General features: G+C 45.9%; 1 protein-coding gene across 3 annotated transcripts in view; it reads left to right on the top strand.

Moving 5' to 3' along the window:
- The window catches only part of LOC103617932 (vascular endothelial growth factor receptor kdr-like), a 122,827-nt gene that overhangs the window by 99,914 nt on the left and 8,454 nt on the right, over window positions 1-14,459 (top strand). For 2 of the 3 annotated variants that reach the window (XM_017737570.1, XM_008636283.2), the window contains exons 25-29: window positions 3,240-3,339; window positions 3,878-3,983; window positions 5,094-5,218; window positions 5,454-5,532; window positions 8,140-8,234. In XM_017737570.1, coding sequence (XP_017593059.1) covers window positions 3,240-3,339; window positions 3,878-3,983; window positions 5,094-5,218; window positions 5,454-5,532; window positions 8,140-8,234 — 505 coding nt within the window. The remainder of the gene's footprint in view (window positions 1-3,239; window positions 3,340-3,877; window positions 3,984-5,093; window positions 5,219-5,453; window positions 5,533-8,139; window positions 8,235-14,459) is intronic. The other variant, XM_017737571.1, reaches the window with a different exon arrangement.

Raw genomic sequence — 14,459 nt, 5'->3', positions numbered from 1 at the left:
GCCCCAGTTTCCCCAGATGCTTCAGGAAGAGGCTTTAGCATCAGCATCTAGAGACACACTCGGGGGGACAGGCTCTCCACTGGGAGCAAGGGAATGGAATGCTGATAAATCCAAGGGGCACTGCAGGAACAAACTGGGTATCATTCCCAAAGGTCCTGACAGAGTTTAACAGATGGCCTTTAGTACTGAACACAAATACAAATTAAAATCCAGTCACTAAAATTAATCTCTATTTTAATCTGTTTCTAAAAAACATTTTATCTGGCTTCTTTTAGCCCCTTTCTTAATGGAAGTGTTTGCTTGGCACTGTCCCCTTCTGAGTTTAGACTCTCCCAAATCGCTGCAGGGGCTGCCACCCGTGCAGCAGCCTCTGCCTGGGTGTGACGTAGATCACAAACTGCTTTTTCAGTCGGTGGCACGGGCTCAAAATCAGTCATTTTCTCTGAGAGGGTTTTTCATCCAGCTCATCCAGGCATGCCTGTGGTTTGGCACTGCTCACATCTGCAGCTCAAACGATAAATATTTAATTAAGGATTTGTGTCACTGATTGAATTCTCTCATATAAAAGTTTTACAGATCATTGAGAGCCACGGGATGGAAGTTATTTGTCGTTGCCACAGGGTGTGTTTTGGCTCCCATTTACAGCTGCTGTTCTCACTGGGTCCCACAGACTGACACCCTCTAAAAAATGGAAAAATACTGATTAGGAAAATGCAGAGTTTAGTTTGGGTCCTTGCGGGGTCAGAAGCTGAGTGAAGGACAATAGGCTGCCTGCAGAAAGGCTGGCAGCCTGGATCTGCTTTGGTGATACACAGGGAGATCAGGACTTGAGGGAATATTAATTTCCATCTGGGGCTGAGTTTGCAATGAGCTTTAAATTATTCAAATGGGGTCAGTGCACCTCGTGTCAGGTAGTGCCAGCAGCACATCCTGAAATCACTTCTGGTACAGAATGTCGGTGTCTCCTGGAATTTCAATGTGCACTGTTCCAAAAGCAATCAGAGATAATTATGTAAACAAGCAGGGCCTGGTAGTAACATCAGCATCTCATTATCCCACTAAAATTAAACCAAGATCAAAAGAGGGCTCCCATATCCAATGCATGCCACATCTTTGAGCGTTTTGGAGGAGATTTCCCCTAAGGAGAACATCATGTGTAGGCCTTACACCATATGTTCCAGCCTACACTTCTCCCAAGCTGTCTCAGCATTCCAAACCCAAGTTGTTAGACTTATCCCATAGTCTGGATAAAGACAGTGCTGGGTGGAAGTGGGAAAGGGAGAGTTCCTTGCTTTTATGATCTGAGCTGCCTCCAGCTGGTAGGAGGCCAGCACCAGCCAAAATATAAACTACCAAAAGATCCTGCAATCCAAAATGAATCATAGAATCGTGGAATGTTAAGGAGTTGGAATGGACCTTGAAGATCATCTAGTCCAAATCTCTTCTGCCGTGGGCACTAAATGAGGTTGCTCAAGGCTTTATCCAATGTGGTTTTGCCAGGGTTGGGGCATCCACAACCTCCCTGGGCAACTCGTGCCAGGGCCTCGCCACCCCACAGTAAAATATTTCATGCTAATATTTAACTGAAGTGTCCCTTCTCCCAGTTTGTCCCATTACTCCTTGTCCTATCACTGTTACTCTTTGCCTTCCCTGTATTTGCTCTCACCAACACCCTGCAGTTGATCTGATCTGTAATGTCACCAAAGAGAGAGACCTCAGCTTGCGAGATCAAGTGGAATTCTCCATCCGTGAGATGAGCAGTTAATTACCAGGTTATTCTGAGCACAGTGACAGGCCAAAGGCAAGACCGGGAAAGAAAATCCAGGTATAAAGTAGAAATGATGGTACTGCCTATCTCCAGCTTCCACAGCTCCAGGGAACACTGTCAGTCCTGTGCTCTGGGACTTGCACATCCAAGGAATTCAGATGTGCCGTGGATAAGCATCCCTGGGCTCTGGATGGCCTGGGAGCCCATTTGTGCTGAGATGCCCTCTCAGGCAGTGCTGGGATCTCGCCTCCCAGGTTCACAGAGTAGAATAATTCTCGAAGCAGCCACATTTTGGCCCCCTCTTCACTGCTTTATCCAAAAGATTTCTGCTGTTCTTGTTGTGCCCCCAAGTGCACAGCACATGATGGTGTTCCCAAATGGGGGGAAAAATTGCAGGAAATAAGCAGGATTGTTACAGACAGTAAATCATACACAGATTCCTCGAGGGCTGGATACAGATTCCGTTCAATCCCCTATGTTAAAACTTGATTAAATTGTTTCCAAATTCATCATCCAGCCTCTGGGATGACAAAATGTCCAAGACAAGGGTTGTGCTGCACAGGAAGCCTTTGCTTAGGAGGGAGGGAGGGAAGTTAGAAGTTTTAGTTTTATCCACAGTAGGTTCGGTAACATTTCAAACTTCAGCTCAGACTTCTCCTGAATTTTACCTGTGAGCTCTGCATTACTCAGATGCCAGAGCACTCTCCCAAACTTTTGTGGGAGTTAACACAAAGCTCCCAGCCCTTCACAGCCTTCAATCTCTGCAAAACAATTCCAGTTGCCACGATCTGTCCTCCCAGGGTTCAGCCAACACTTGAGTGGCACTCAAGGTAAACAGCATTGAACGCACAGTCAGGAAAGAAAACAAGGCTGAAAAGCTGGAAGGTCACTGTCAAGGGAGTTTTCCCTGTAGGAATGGATAATGCATATTCAGTAGTTGGTTGCAATTCCACACCTGGGGTTGAACCGAGGTTCTGATGGTCCTTGGCAGGAGTGCCCACAGCCTCCTCTGCACTTGCTCACAGGGGTTCGAAGGCAATGAAGGATGAGCAGGAATTACTCACTCCATGTGTATCCCCTTAGTGCAGGATACTGGCAGGGTAACAGTTTGGAAAGCACCAAGTAACCCATTGAATGAGCTGGAACTTTTCTACCACTGACCAAGAGATACTTTAAAGTCTTAAACTAATAAAGTTCATTTCTCCTCTGCCCTGTTTTACCTTGGAGTGGTCCTGACTGTATCCCAAATGCAGAGGAGACAGCGTGACTGAAATCTCTAAAGACACAGTGAGTCTGTAACAGGTTTCCAAACAAAAAATGTGAACTGTGAGTGACTGCAACTCCTTCTTCTCTCGAGCTCCTGTTACTGCCAGACTCTGGGAAACCTCGAATGCTCAGCAGAGATCACCAGTTCCCTAGGCTGGGGAACAGGGACTGTGCCCTGCTGAAGCCCTCTCATTTCTCCCACCAGGTGCCTCTCCGTACCCTGGAGTGCAGATAGATGAGGATTTCTGCCGGCGGCTCAAGGAAGGGACTCGGATGAGATCTCCAGAGTATTCCACTCCTGAAGTGTAAGAGCTGCTGGCTTGTGTTGGGAGCTGATACATCTCACAAAAGAGATTGTGTTTAAGTGGGGAGGGGGAAGGAGACCACAGCTGTGTATTTTATTTTCAGTAAAGCTGTGGTTGGGTATATTTTGGGTGTCTGACAGCACAGACTAATGCTAAGGACAGCCCAAGCCAGCCTGACCTTTGCCAACAAGAAGATGATCAGATGCCCCATGTCAGTGGTAGTTCATGGAGCTCAGACTTCAGATTCTGTGACAGAAACCCAGTATCCATAACCAGGACTTATGTCAGCAATATCAGCAGGGCCCAGCAGCCAGACTCTGAGTTAGGTGAAAACCAAAAGCCTGCAGGCTCAGCTGAGGCAGCAATATGGAAGCAAAAAGCATCCCACATGGAAACTAAAAGAGAATTTCAGCATGTGGAGATCTGAACTGGTCTTAATCCAAAGACTGACCAAACCAAGCAGCAGTGGAATGAAACAGTTTGGAAGAGAAGCTCCTGTCCTTTCCCATCCCTAATCCCTGGGGTTTTTTTTCTCCAGCTACCAGACAATGCTGGATTGCTGGCATGGAGTCCCCACGGAGAGGCCAACTTTCACCGAGCTTGTGGAGCGCCTGGGGGATCTTCTTCAGGCCAACGTGCAGCAGGTACAGCAGGGCCAGCCTGTCTTTAATAAATGCAGTGGACACGTGTGAGCCTGTGCAGGGGTGAAGGTTATTGAGCACTAATGAGAGATTTCACTTCCTACCAGAGCTCACAAGGAAAATGCCTGCTGGGATGAGTAATGACAGTGTTAACTACTCAAATGTTAATTTTACTTCTGATTTTCTCCACCTCCTTTGTCTCTCATTTTCCAAGTTTATGTTCACCAGTGCTCTTAGGAGCTTTACAGTTATGCAGCTTAAAGCACAGAAATTCTATCTTATCATTATTAATTTCATAATAGTTAAACCAGTTGTTTTCTTCTTCAGTAAGAACAACCAGACCAGTTATGCAATTGTCAATTTAATTGAAGAAGAAATTAAACACTCTCCTCCAGCTCCTTCCTGTTTGTAAACAAATTTAGTGGAGCTCAGTTGAAGAGGGCCCAGTCTGCAATATGAAGAGCTTGTGAGTTTGATTCTATAACCAAAGTAAATTAAGGAGACATAAAAATCATGATAAGGGAATAGGGCACTTAACTGCTTCTCAAAATTAAAAACAAACAAAAAAAAAAGAAGCACAGGGAAATTTGGACAAATAGTTTCAGGAGCTAAAGGCAGAGTCATTCCTGAGGATTGCTGCAGGGGGGTAATGACAATGCAGAGCTCATTACCATGTGCAGCATCAATTCCTGGGAAGGACAAGAAATTAAATCCTTTCAGGCTCCCATTTTAAGCTCTGGCTCTTCCCAAGCCCCTGAAGTTGAACAAAACCAAGCAGTCTGTACATGGGCAATTGCTTCTGACCAGGACTGGAAGATCTGAGGCCATGTTCAGCCACCCCACATCACAGGGTTCCCAAAGTGCCCCAGTTTCCTACCAAAGCCTCCTGCACAGTAATTCTTGGATGAAGTGTGAATTCTGACTTCCATGACTTCTACAGGGTGTGAGGAACATCATAATCACCTTGAACAAGCATCACAGAGTTAAGTTGAAACACAATCTAGTCCTTGCTCGGCACAAAGCTCTGTAGGATACAATAACCTCTCACATTTCAGATGCAGCACAAAATGAACTTCAGCAGCTCTGTGCTCTTTTCTGTTACTCATTTCATAGGATGGCAAAGACTATATTCCACTGAACATCACCTTGTGTCCAGACGGAGAATCCAACTGCAAAACCTGCCCTGTGGAAGAAAACCTGAACAACGGAGTGAATCGCTGGAGTGCAGTGGAAACTGGGTGAGAAAAACAGATACAGGGGTGGGGCAGCAAGAAACATTTCACTGTCTGGTGGCCTCTCTTAATATGGCTGGTGAAAGAATCAGACAAATTTATCACGGTGTTGGTTAAGATACAAGAGGTGAAAAAAGAGCTGTGGTCCAGGAAACTGGGCTGTGTGAGGATGTAACTGAGCTACAGCTGGTGCAGCATCTGCCTGCGTTTTATGCTGACCCCTCAACTTCCCTGCTTTCAGCAACAACAGCAAGAAGAGACCCCTGAGTGTGAAGACATTTGATGAGGTGCCGGTGGAAAAGGAGAAAGTGATGCATGAGGTAAGTGAGGTGACTGCATCCTTCCCCAGCAGGTTCACAGATCACTCGTCACCAGTGCCAGAAACACTCATTAGAGCTTTTGAAATCTGTTTGGTAGCAGAGAGCTTTAAATCAGACAGGAGATTTGGTCCTGGCATCTCACACCTGGGGCTGTGTGACAACAAAGAAGGACCTGCATTTCTCTTAACAAATTATTTAAAGAGAAGCTCACGTGTGATTGCCCTGGCTTTGATCAGGCTAAAGGGCTTTATATTACATATTTCAAGATATTTTTGCACCACAAGAAAGTGGCAGCTCATTGAAATGAAGCTCTTTGAGGGAAATGTGTCCAGAACACCTTCTGGCTGGCTGACAGTCACTCACTTGGTGGGGGTGAAGGTGTTCAGTTCTGGGTAGACAAGACCAAGATTCAAGCTCCTGGTCTTGATTCACACAAATTACTTTAACCTTGGATTTTCCTCACTGCAAGTGAATTTATTTATTGCTAGTTTAATGCCATTGCAGGGTGGGAGAGTGTTAAAGGGTTTAATTTCCCTCCAGGGGAAAACAAAGGCTTGTTTTGTTACAGAATGAAGGCTCTGCATGTTGGCTTCCACTGAAATTATGGGTTGGGTTTTCTTATTTAAAAAAATCTGCAAGAATCTCCTGAATTCCCTCGGTGGTTCAGGCAGCCCCTCGCTGCAGCTCCATGTGCTGTCCCCACCTGCTGCCTCAATGGCACCTTCTGTGCCCCTAAGGAGGGACCTTTGCAATGCACAAATGCTCCAGGGGGTTCAAAATTTAGGGAAGAAGCCTGAATCCCTGAGGAATCCTCCTGACACAGGAGGAGAAGCCTCAGGTGGTGAGGAGAAGCTGAAAGAAAGGCTCCAGCTGAGAGTCCCTCTTGGACAGAGCCATTCCTCAGAGCAGCTCCCTTGGGAAAGCTCAAAGTCTCCAGCTCCAACTTGTCCTGGAAATACTTCATGTCCTTGACAAACACAGCCTCATTTCTCATTTGTTCTCTGCTGAGCACAAACTGAGGCCCATTATTGCCTCGCATTTCGCCAGATGGAATTTCTGCCTCTTTATCAGTGCATCTCAGGGATTAGAAGGCTTAGAAGTTTCCCTGGTTCCTGCATCTTCCCTCTTGCAGGATAAAATCTGTCCCTGTGAATCACACAAAGACGTTTGCTAGATCAATCCAGTCTCAGTAAGAGATTATTGCTGCCAGCACGAGCATTACCTGCCTAAGTGCTCCCTGTTCGTGGCATTTTCAAATAAGCCTTTACATGAGGGGGGGAAAAGTTTCCCAAAAGGGTGATAATACCTCAAGAAATCAGAAATAAACGTGATGTTTCAACAAGGATCTTTTAAAGCAAAATCAGTGTGTGATCTGCTTTTGGACAAAGTAAGTGCACTTGGGTTATTGAAGTTTTTCTTAATTATCCACCCTGAATAGTCATTAGGTCATTATTTCAAAGAGCTGCCTGGAGCTCTCCAAGTGCTCCACCACACCTTCCTGCCATTGTGCAATTATCTGCCATCTCTGTGGAGATTCTTTTACCAGAGAGGTGTAAGCAAAATGCAGAGCAGCCCTCAGATAAACTGTTCCTAGACCGAGTGTTTAAAAAGGAAACAGTCAAGATAAATTCCGGAGACAAGCTGGGTTTTCCTGAGGGTTTGACAGACCTCATTAATTCAGGATTTTGCTTTATACTTTATAAACTCGTTTATAAACTGACCTTATTAACAACTGATAGATGACCAGAGCATGTATGAAAAGGCTTTTGCTTGTTATTTATTGTTTGATGAGATTATTTTTTATATCTTGATCAGTTTGACTGGTAAAATAAGACTAAGTAGAGTTTCATTTCTATGTTGGCTTTTGCTGTCTTGGTTCTGACAAATGCATAGATGTGTAGCTTTCCAGCATTACAAAATATTTCAAATGCAAAGAAAGCCCCAGACCATTTAATATTAGTAAATTACTTCAAATGAGGACAGTGATGTCTGTGTATGTGTATAAACTCAGCACAAAGTTTAACTGCAGCCTCGAGACTCAGCTTTAAGTGCAGCACAAGCACAACCCCAACTTTAATCAAGACAGTTTTGTTGGACAGCTCATTAAAAAACCCATATAGGCCAGGGCCATCTGTCTTTGCAAAGCACTTGCATTTACAAAATGCTGCTGAACTTCCACTTCCTTCAAACCCCAGTGTTTCCATTTGTGGACTTCCAGCAGGTATTCAGGGAGCTTTTCCTCGGAGGAGCCCAGCCAGAATTATTGGATATATTCTTTATGAATCTCAGTCTATTCATATCTCAGCTATCCTACGAACATGGTGCCCATATGTCACGCTTAATATCAGTTTCAAATTTGAAAATGTCAAATTATTTTTTGATATGTTCATTTTAAGGGTGCTCTTTGGAAATGCAGATCCAAAACCTTAATGCCATAAAAACAAGGGAAACATTCCCAGGCTCCAGAGCAGCATTATCAGGAACACTTGGATAAAAATTGGTAACACAGGCCTTGATAAGAGCATATCCTGAAGGATTGAGAGCTCCTACACCAGTCCCAGCACAGGTTCCAGATATCCCTGATGTTCCCTCCCTTTTGCTCCTCAGGAGTCAGACAGTGGGATGGTGCTGACGTCGGATGAGATTAAAAGCCCCAAGAGGTTGGAAATCCGTTCCTGGCCCTATGGGATCATGGCTCTGGCGTGAGTACTTTGGGGGATTTCTTTTTCAGACAGTTCTTCCATTCAGAGGAATGCTTTTGAAATTTGCAATTTTGTTTCTGATGCCAAAAGGAAACCTCTGGATATCCAGGCAAGCTGAGAGGAGAGGAACTCTGACTTTCAGCCCCATAACCAGAAGAGCTTGGCTAATGTGTTTTAAGATCAAGGGGCAGCAGATTCTGCAAATGGAGAATGATAGGAGGAAAAAATGAGACTATACAGGTCTAGTTTAGCTGTTTGTTCACTGCCTCCCCAGTGTTCTCTCTCAGTGATGGAGTGAAGTTTGAAGAACTTGATTTATTAACCCAAAAGCTGACTGTAATCATACCAGTGTGTATATTTAACTCAGACAGAAGGAATGGCACCTTTGCAGCTGGGATGTGAGTAGAGTTGAAAGGCTTGTGCATAGTAAAGAGCAGCCCAAGCTCTGCAAAGCAGTGCCTGTACCAGAACCCTGCCTGCTACATTTGCTTTATCATCACTCTGAGACAGTCCTGCAGAGAATTCCCTAAATCGCACCACCTCCATGATCCTGGGGTTGTATTGTTCACACCTGGTTTACAAACAGAGGCTGGGATGGGGTTTGCTGGTTTTTTATCCATTCATAGTACAATACAGAAGATTAAAAGCAGATTTTTAGCTTTTTGCTCACAGTTCTTTGTATTTCAGTAACAACCACACAGGCAGAGAGGTGACCCAGTAGTGAAAAAGGCCTTCTCCACCTTCCTAACAACAGTAACCCCTTTCACAGATTCAGATGTCAACATGCAGAATTTCAAAGAATAGCTGCCCAAAATATTAAAAAAGAAATTATTCTGTAGCAACAAATTCCTTGTCTATTCAGTTAATTAAGCTAATTACTGACTTGCCTAGGGTTTCCTCAGAAGTCTGCTGAGATTTGCATGAGTTTTCTCTACACTGACGAACTCCATGACCTTTCCCAGCAGAGCAGCTGCTTGTTCTACAGCAAGTCAGCCTTTTTCTGCATTCAAGAGAAATGAGGGATGAGAGGAAGCCTGGTGCCCTTCTGGATATTGTGGGAGAGCTCCCAGGAGAGGGCATGGTCAGAGTGTGGCAGTGTTTTGGAGGGGTTGACTCTCACTCAGAGAGAAAAGCAGGTGGAAGGGGTTTGCCTTGTCTTTTCAGGTCTCAAAAGCCACAATTTCCCTGAAGGCAGGGGAGGAGGAAAAGGGAGAAGGTTTCAGAAGGAAAGGTGGGCGACACTAAGAGGAGCACTGGAAAGCGATGGACTGTGCTGGATAGGGGTGAGGCCTCAGGAATGGTGCTGCCCAGCAGTATTGTCCTGGTAGGGCTGGACCTGGTGGGATTAGCAGAGATCCCAATCCAGTTCCATGTTTTTATCCCCTGCACACATCCAGAGCATTCCTGCCAGCACAATCCATTGCTATGGAGACCAAATGGCACCAGCTCTAAAAACAGGAGCTCAAATGGCAGGAGCTGCATTTCTGTGCTGCTTTACCTGGGCTGATTCACCTCTTTCCTGCATGATGTCACATTGACACAAATCCAACACGCACACTGCAGCCTCCCTGGTGGGATTTATCCCTCTGAGGATGTCTGTCACTCACCCCTGACAGCTTTTCTCTATTGCACTTCTCCTGTTTGGATAAAGAGTTGGCAGAGGAAGGTTCCCTCTCTGCCCCTTCTAGGCTTTCTCCTGAAAATCTGAAAAATCAGCATCCAGCCAGATGTAGAAACACAAAAGTTCCATAACAGCCTGTTCTTTAGAGACTTCCAGGAAAACCCTCTGAACTGCTATCAGGCCCACTGGGAGTGAATGTGAGGCTCTGTGGGGGTCACTGAATCCCTGCCTGACCCCACCATCTGGGCTCTCCCCACTTCCAGTCAACACTTCCAGAGGGATTCCATCCAGCATGAGATTCCTGAGCCTTTCTGTGCCAGGCAGACCCTGACAGACCATCCCAGCAGAGCCTGCAGCAAGCTGTGCTCATTGTCTCCTGGTTCGCAGGCCCTGGCTCCCATGGCACAGACAGAGGTGTGGTTTTCCTTGGCCACATCCTTCCCTGAATGTTTGGAGTCCAGCTGAGGAAGCTTTTTTGTCAACTGCCTTTTTTTTGGAATCTTGCAGATCCTCACAGGCACAAAGAGCAGCTTTAACAGTGCAGGGCACCCCAAAGCCCTCTCGTTTGAGGACAGGACACCCCTGGGTGCTCCTGCACTGATAAGTGGACAAACAAGGCTCCAAGGCCTGTGGAATAATCTAGAGAGGTCAGAAGGGAGTGTGGGTTTAACAGGGAAGATGAAGTCACCCTTGTTAATTGTGTATCTCTCTCTATCAAAAACATTTACCCTGGATCCTTTTCAAAGTCTTTCTTTTCTAAAACAAAACTGTTCAAAGGCTTACCATGTTTTCTAAACCAGGGTGGCTGCATTTATTATTTTTGCCAAAATCTCACTGTTTATTTATCCTGCATTCATTCCTCTGTTGAGTTTAAAATTTGCCAACAGCACACACCATGGAGTGTCAGTGTCAAGAGTTTAGTGAGGATGAATCTGATACTCTGGGCCTGGGCTCACTGTTAGGCTGGACTGAGCAGGTCTGAGCATTCCCTGCTGCTAAAATAGAGCAGGAAAGTTCTGAGCATTTTCTGCTGCTGAAGTAGAAAGTCACAGCAGCAGCTGCAGTGAGAGATGGAAAGATAGACTGGGATAACAACACTGGAATCAGCATTCAGGGAAGCACAGGGAGCACAGAGGGATTTAATGATGGGATGACTCTGGTGTCAGGTTCCATCTCACAATATTATCAGGCTACTGCCAAGCACTGCTTTAAAATTCTCCCAGAGACTCTATAATCAAGTTATTGTTTAAGATGACAAAAGGTTTGATATCTGCTCAGTTGTCCTCCCCCAGCCCTTCCCCTTCTCCCCCCAAATCCAATTATCCTCTGTTGCTCAGAAATCCCTGATCTGGTTCTGGCCCAGGCCCACAAGATCAGCTGAGGCTCAGCTGATCCGCTCTGGGCTCTGGATGCTGCATCCACATCCCATCACTGAGGGCTCTGCCTTTGCCAAAGCCAAGCTGGGCCTAAGGCAAGTGAGGAATACTGAAATGCTGGATTTTGCTCGGAACAGAAGGCAGACATGTCCAAACACAAAGTGCACAAAAGAAATACAGCCAGGATTGGGCTGGAATCCTTTTGCACCTTCTCAGAGAAATGAGGCATGGAAACATGTTTGCTCCAGGGCAGAATGGAGTTCAGAAGATAATAAATACATTTATTGTTGTGTCATGCAGCACCTTGCACTATGACCTGATCTGAGCTCTCCAAACTAGAATTTGGAATGAGTAGCTACTCAGGACTTATGTAAACCACTTTTTTTTCAAGGATTTTTTTCAAGGATTAAGCTCTGTGCTTACAGTAGCAAGGACTAGAAGGGAATTGTGAGAGCCAGTGGATTTGACTGCAGTGTTTTCCATCCCACTGCTTTTGGACAGGCACAGCTGAGCAGCCTGGTCACAAATGTGAGGGGACATGAGGGTGGCTTTGGCTTGGGCAAACTTTGTTACCTGCAATTTGTGTTTAAAAGTGGTTCCAAATAATGAACCCCTGAGCCCAACCCCTCGAGTTCTCCTTGCCAGCAGACTGCTGATGCACTGGGACTGCCAGAGGGGAGCCCAGGACGAAATTCCTACTGCACAGCACTCAGTTTAAAATGTATTAAAGCAAACTGTGAATCAGTCATTGCTACCAGAAGGAAAAAAATAACCCTTTTATTTCTTTAATTGCAGAAAAATTAGAATAAAAAAAAATAACCACTCTTACTCTGAGCCTCATTAAACACCTTTGAAAGCTCCTACAAAGCCCTGAAGCTCCTACATGTTATTAGGAGATGTAGTCATGAGACAAACTGCCCTACTTGGCAGCAATCAGCCCAATTTCTCAGCTTTCCCTAAACACAGCTTCTGAACACGGCCAGGTTTCCTACATGGACAGAAAAGTCTATTAGTTTTTCCCACTCAGGGCAAAATACTTGGGTTTCTAATTGCAGAGCAGTAGGAGCTGCTCTGGAGTGAGTGCTGCACTTGGGGCTGGAATCCCTCCCTGCTCAGGGTGATTTTCCTGCAGCCATCCCTCTTTCTCCACACTCCTCTTCAAGTCATTGACACCAAAATTGAGATTAACAGAAACTGGCTCCCTCTCACATAAAATAAACAGCTCCACTAATGGTTTCCCAGCTCTTTGATGATTTCAGTATTTTTCTACCTCCAAAATCTCTGGTTTGTGCAGTAGGAGGAAAAAGTCTCAGTAGGTCACTCAGGGCTTCAAGCTACTGCAGGATTTCCTCTGTGGTATCTTCTAAACAACTTTGGCACCTTCAGAAAACTAAAAAGTTTGTGGAAGATTGCTTAATATTCAGGCTGGGTCCCTAGACAGGACACCTTGTGCAAGGACAAATGAGTTCTCAGGGTGGTCACTGCAAAATGTGACAATTTGGGGTCCGTGGGCAGCTGAATTCCAGCTGAATGTTGTGGAATTCCCACCTCAATCCTCAGTGCTGTGCTGTGGTGGCAGCACTGACAAGGGAGCCTGGGCTGGGACTGTCCCAGCTCGGAGCAGATTTATCCCCACTGAGCATCTCTGATGGGCTCCCACAGCACTGGGGGGTCAGGCAGAGGCAAAGCAGTGAGGAAACACCTCGTGGGCAGCACAGTGCCAGCCCAGGAGAGGCACTGAACCCAGCTTTTATTGAAATGGTTTAATTATATAAGCATTAGTAACTTGTGGAGCTGCAGAACTGTGATTAATCAAATCTAACCCCTCCAGTCAGAGAGTGTTTATTGGGGGGCTCAGGGAGAAGGTCTCTGCCTTACACAGGGCAGTCCAAGTGGCCTGGGCCATAAAGGGGCTTTTGGTGTGCCCTGGAGCCCCAAGCACCATGTCCCAGGCAAGGCTGAGCTCTGAGGGGCTGAGGCAGCTTCTGAGATGCCAAGGGCAGGTGAAAAAGGGGTGCTGCAGCCTCATCCCCTGGAGCAGCATCTGCACATGCAGAGCAGAGCCAATGTCAGTGGCAGAACCATGAAAGGGAAAAATGCAAAGCCCCTTGGAGAGCTTTCATTAGGAAATGCCTTTCGATTAAAGGAATAGCACTGGAAGTTAATTGCATTTTGGTCTGCCATTAGATAGCAAATGACACAACTTCCTTCGGACCTAATTCATCAGCTTTCTGTGCTTGGAGCAGATAGGAGATGGCAGCATTTAGGAGTCCTTCAAAGCCCAGCCTGATTTCGGCAACAGGCGGAGTTATTCCCAGATATCCGATCTCCTGACCCACGGGGCAGGAACCCAACAGGAACACTTGCTGGGAGTCTGCAGGGGGCTGAAAATTTCCCGTTGTGTGGCCAAACCAAACCCTAATAACTCAGAGACATGCAGATTTGGGGCCAAGTTCAACAGATACTTTCAAGCTTCTCCCTGTCTCCAGTGACAACTTTAATACCTGGCAAATTGGAAGCTGGAGCATCCACGGAATTGTCTGACACGAGTCAATGGAAGTGAGCAACAAAAAGAGAATTCCATAAATAAACAGTGAGGCAAAGCTGTGGTTCCTTTGCTCATGTCAGGGAAGAGTTTGTCTGCAGATGAGCTGTGTGTGTAGAGAAGGGACAGCTGCCAAATGTCCAGGATACATAAGGAGTTTCCACTCATGTTTCTCTCTGGACAATGAGGAAAAGCTTAGTTGTGAAAGCAGAGGGCGCTACATTTTTTGTTGAAGTTCTCAGGGTTACTATTTATTTTAGGATTTCTGCTCTGCTGCTGCACAGGTTTGGTTCCAATGCCTTGTGCAGGTCTGAAAGCACAGGAACAGCAGCTTTGCTCTATAAACTGCAGAAATCATAGAACCCAATCTCATTCTAGACATGCAAGACATGGTGGCTTGGCTCTTAAAGCTCAGGTTCACTTCCCAAAGCTGGAGATGCAAACTTGCCATGGAAAGCCAGCCCAGCACACTAAAATCCCACCTAAAATCAGACAGCACATGTCCCACTGCAGCTGAGCAGAGCTGCAGCTGTGTGTTATGGCTGAATTTGGCTGCACAAGAGCTTCGTGACTGATGTACAGAACATCACCACACATTCCCCCACAGCAGAGAACTGCAGGGGTAGATATTTCACAGATGGAGCCTACAGGCTGTTCCTGTGGCTGTGCAAAGAGCAGAAACC

This window comes from Corvus brachyrhynchos, unplaced genomic scaffold (genome assembly GCF_000691975.1).
Source record: "Corvus brachyrhynchos isolate BGI_N302 unplaced genomic scaffold, ASM69197v1 scaffold346, whole genome shotgun sequence".
Taxonomy (NCBI): domain Eukaryota; kingdom Metazoa; phylum Chordata; class Aves; order Passeriformes; family Corvidae; genus Corvus; species Corvus brachyrhynchos.
This window is presented reverse-complemented; position numbering and strand designations above follow the sequence as displayed.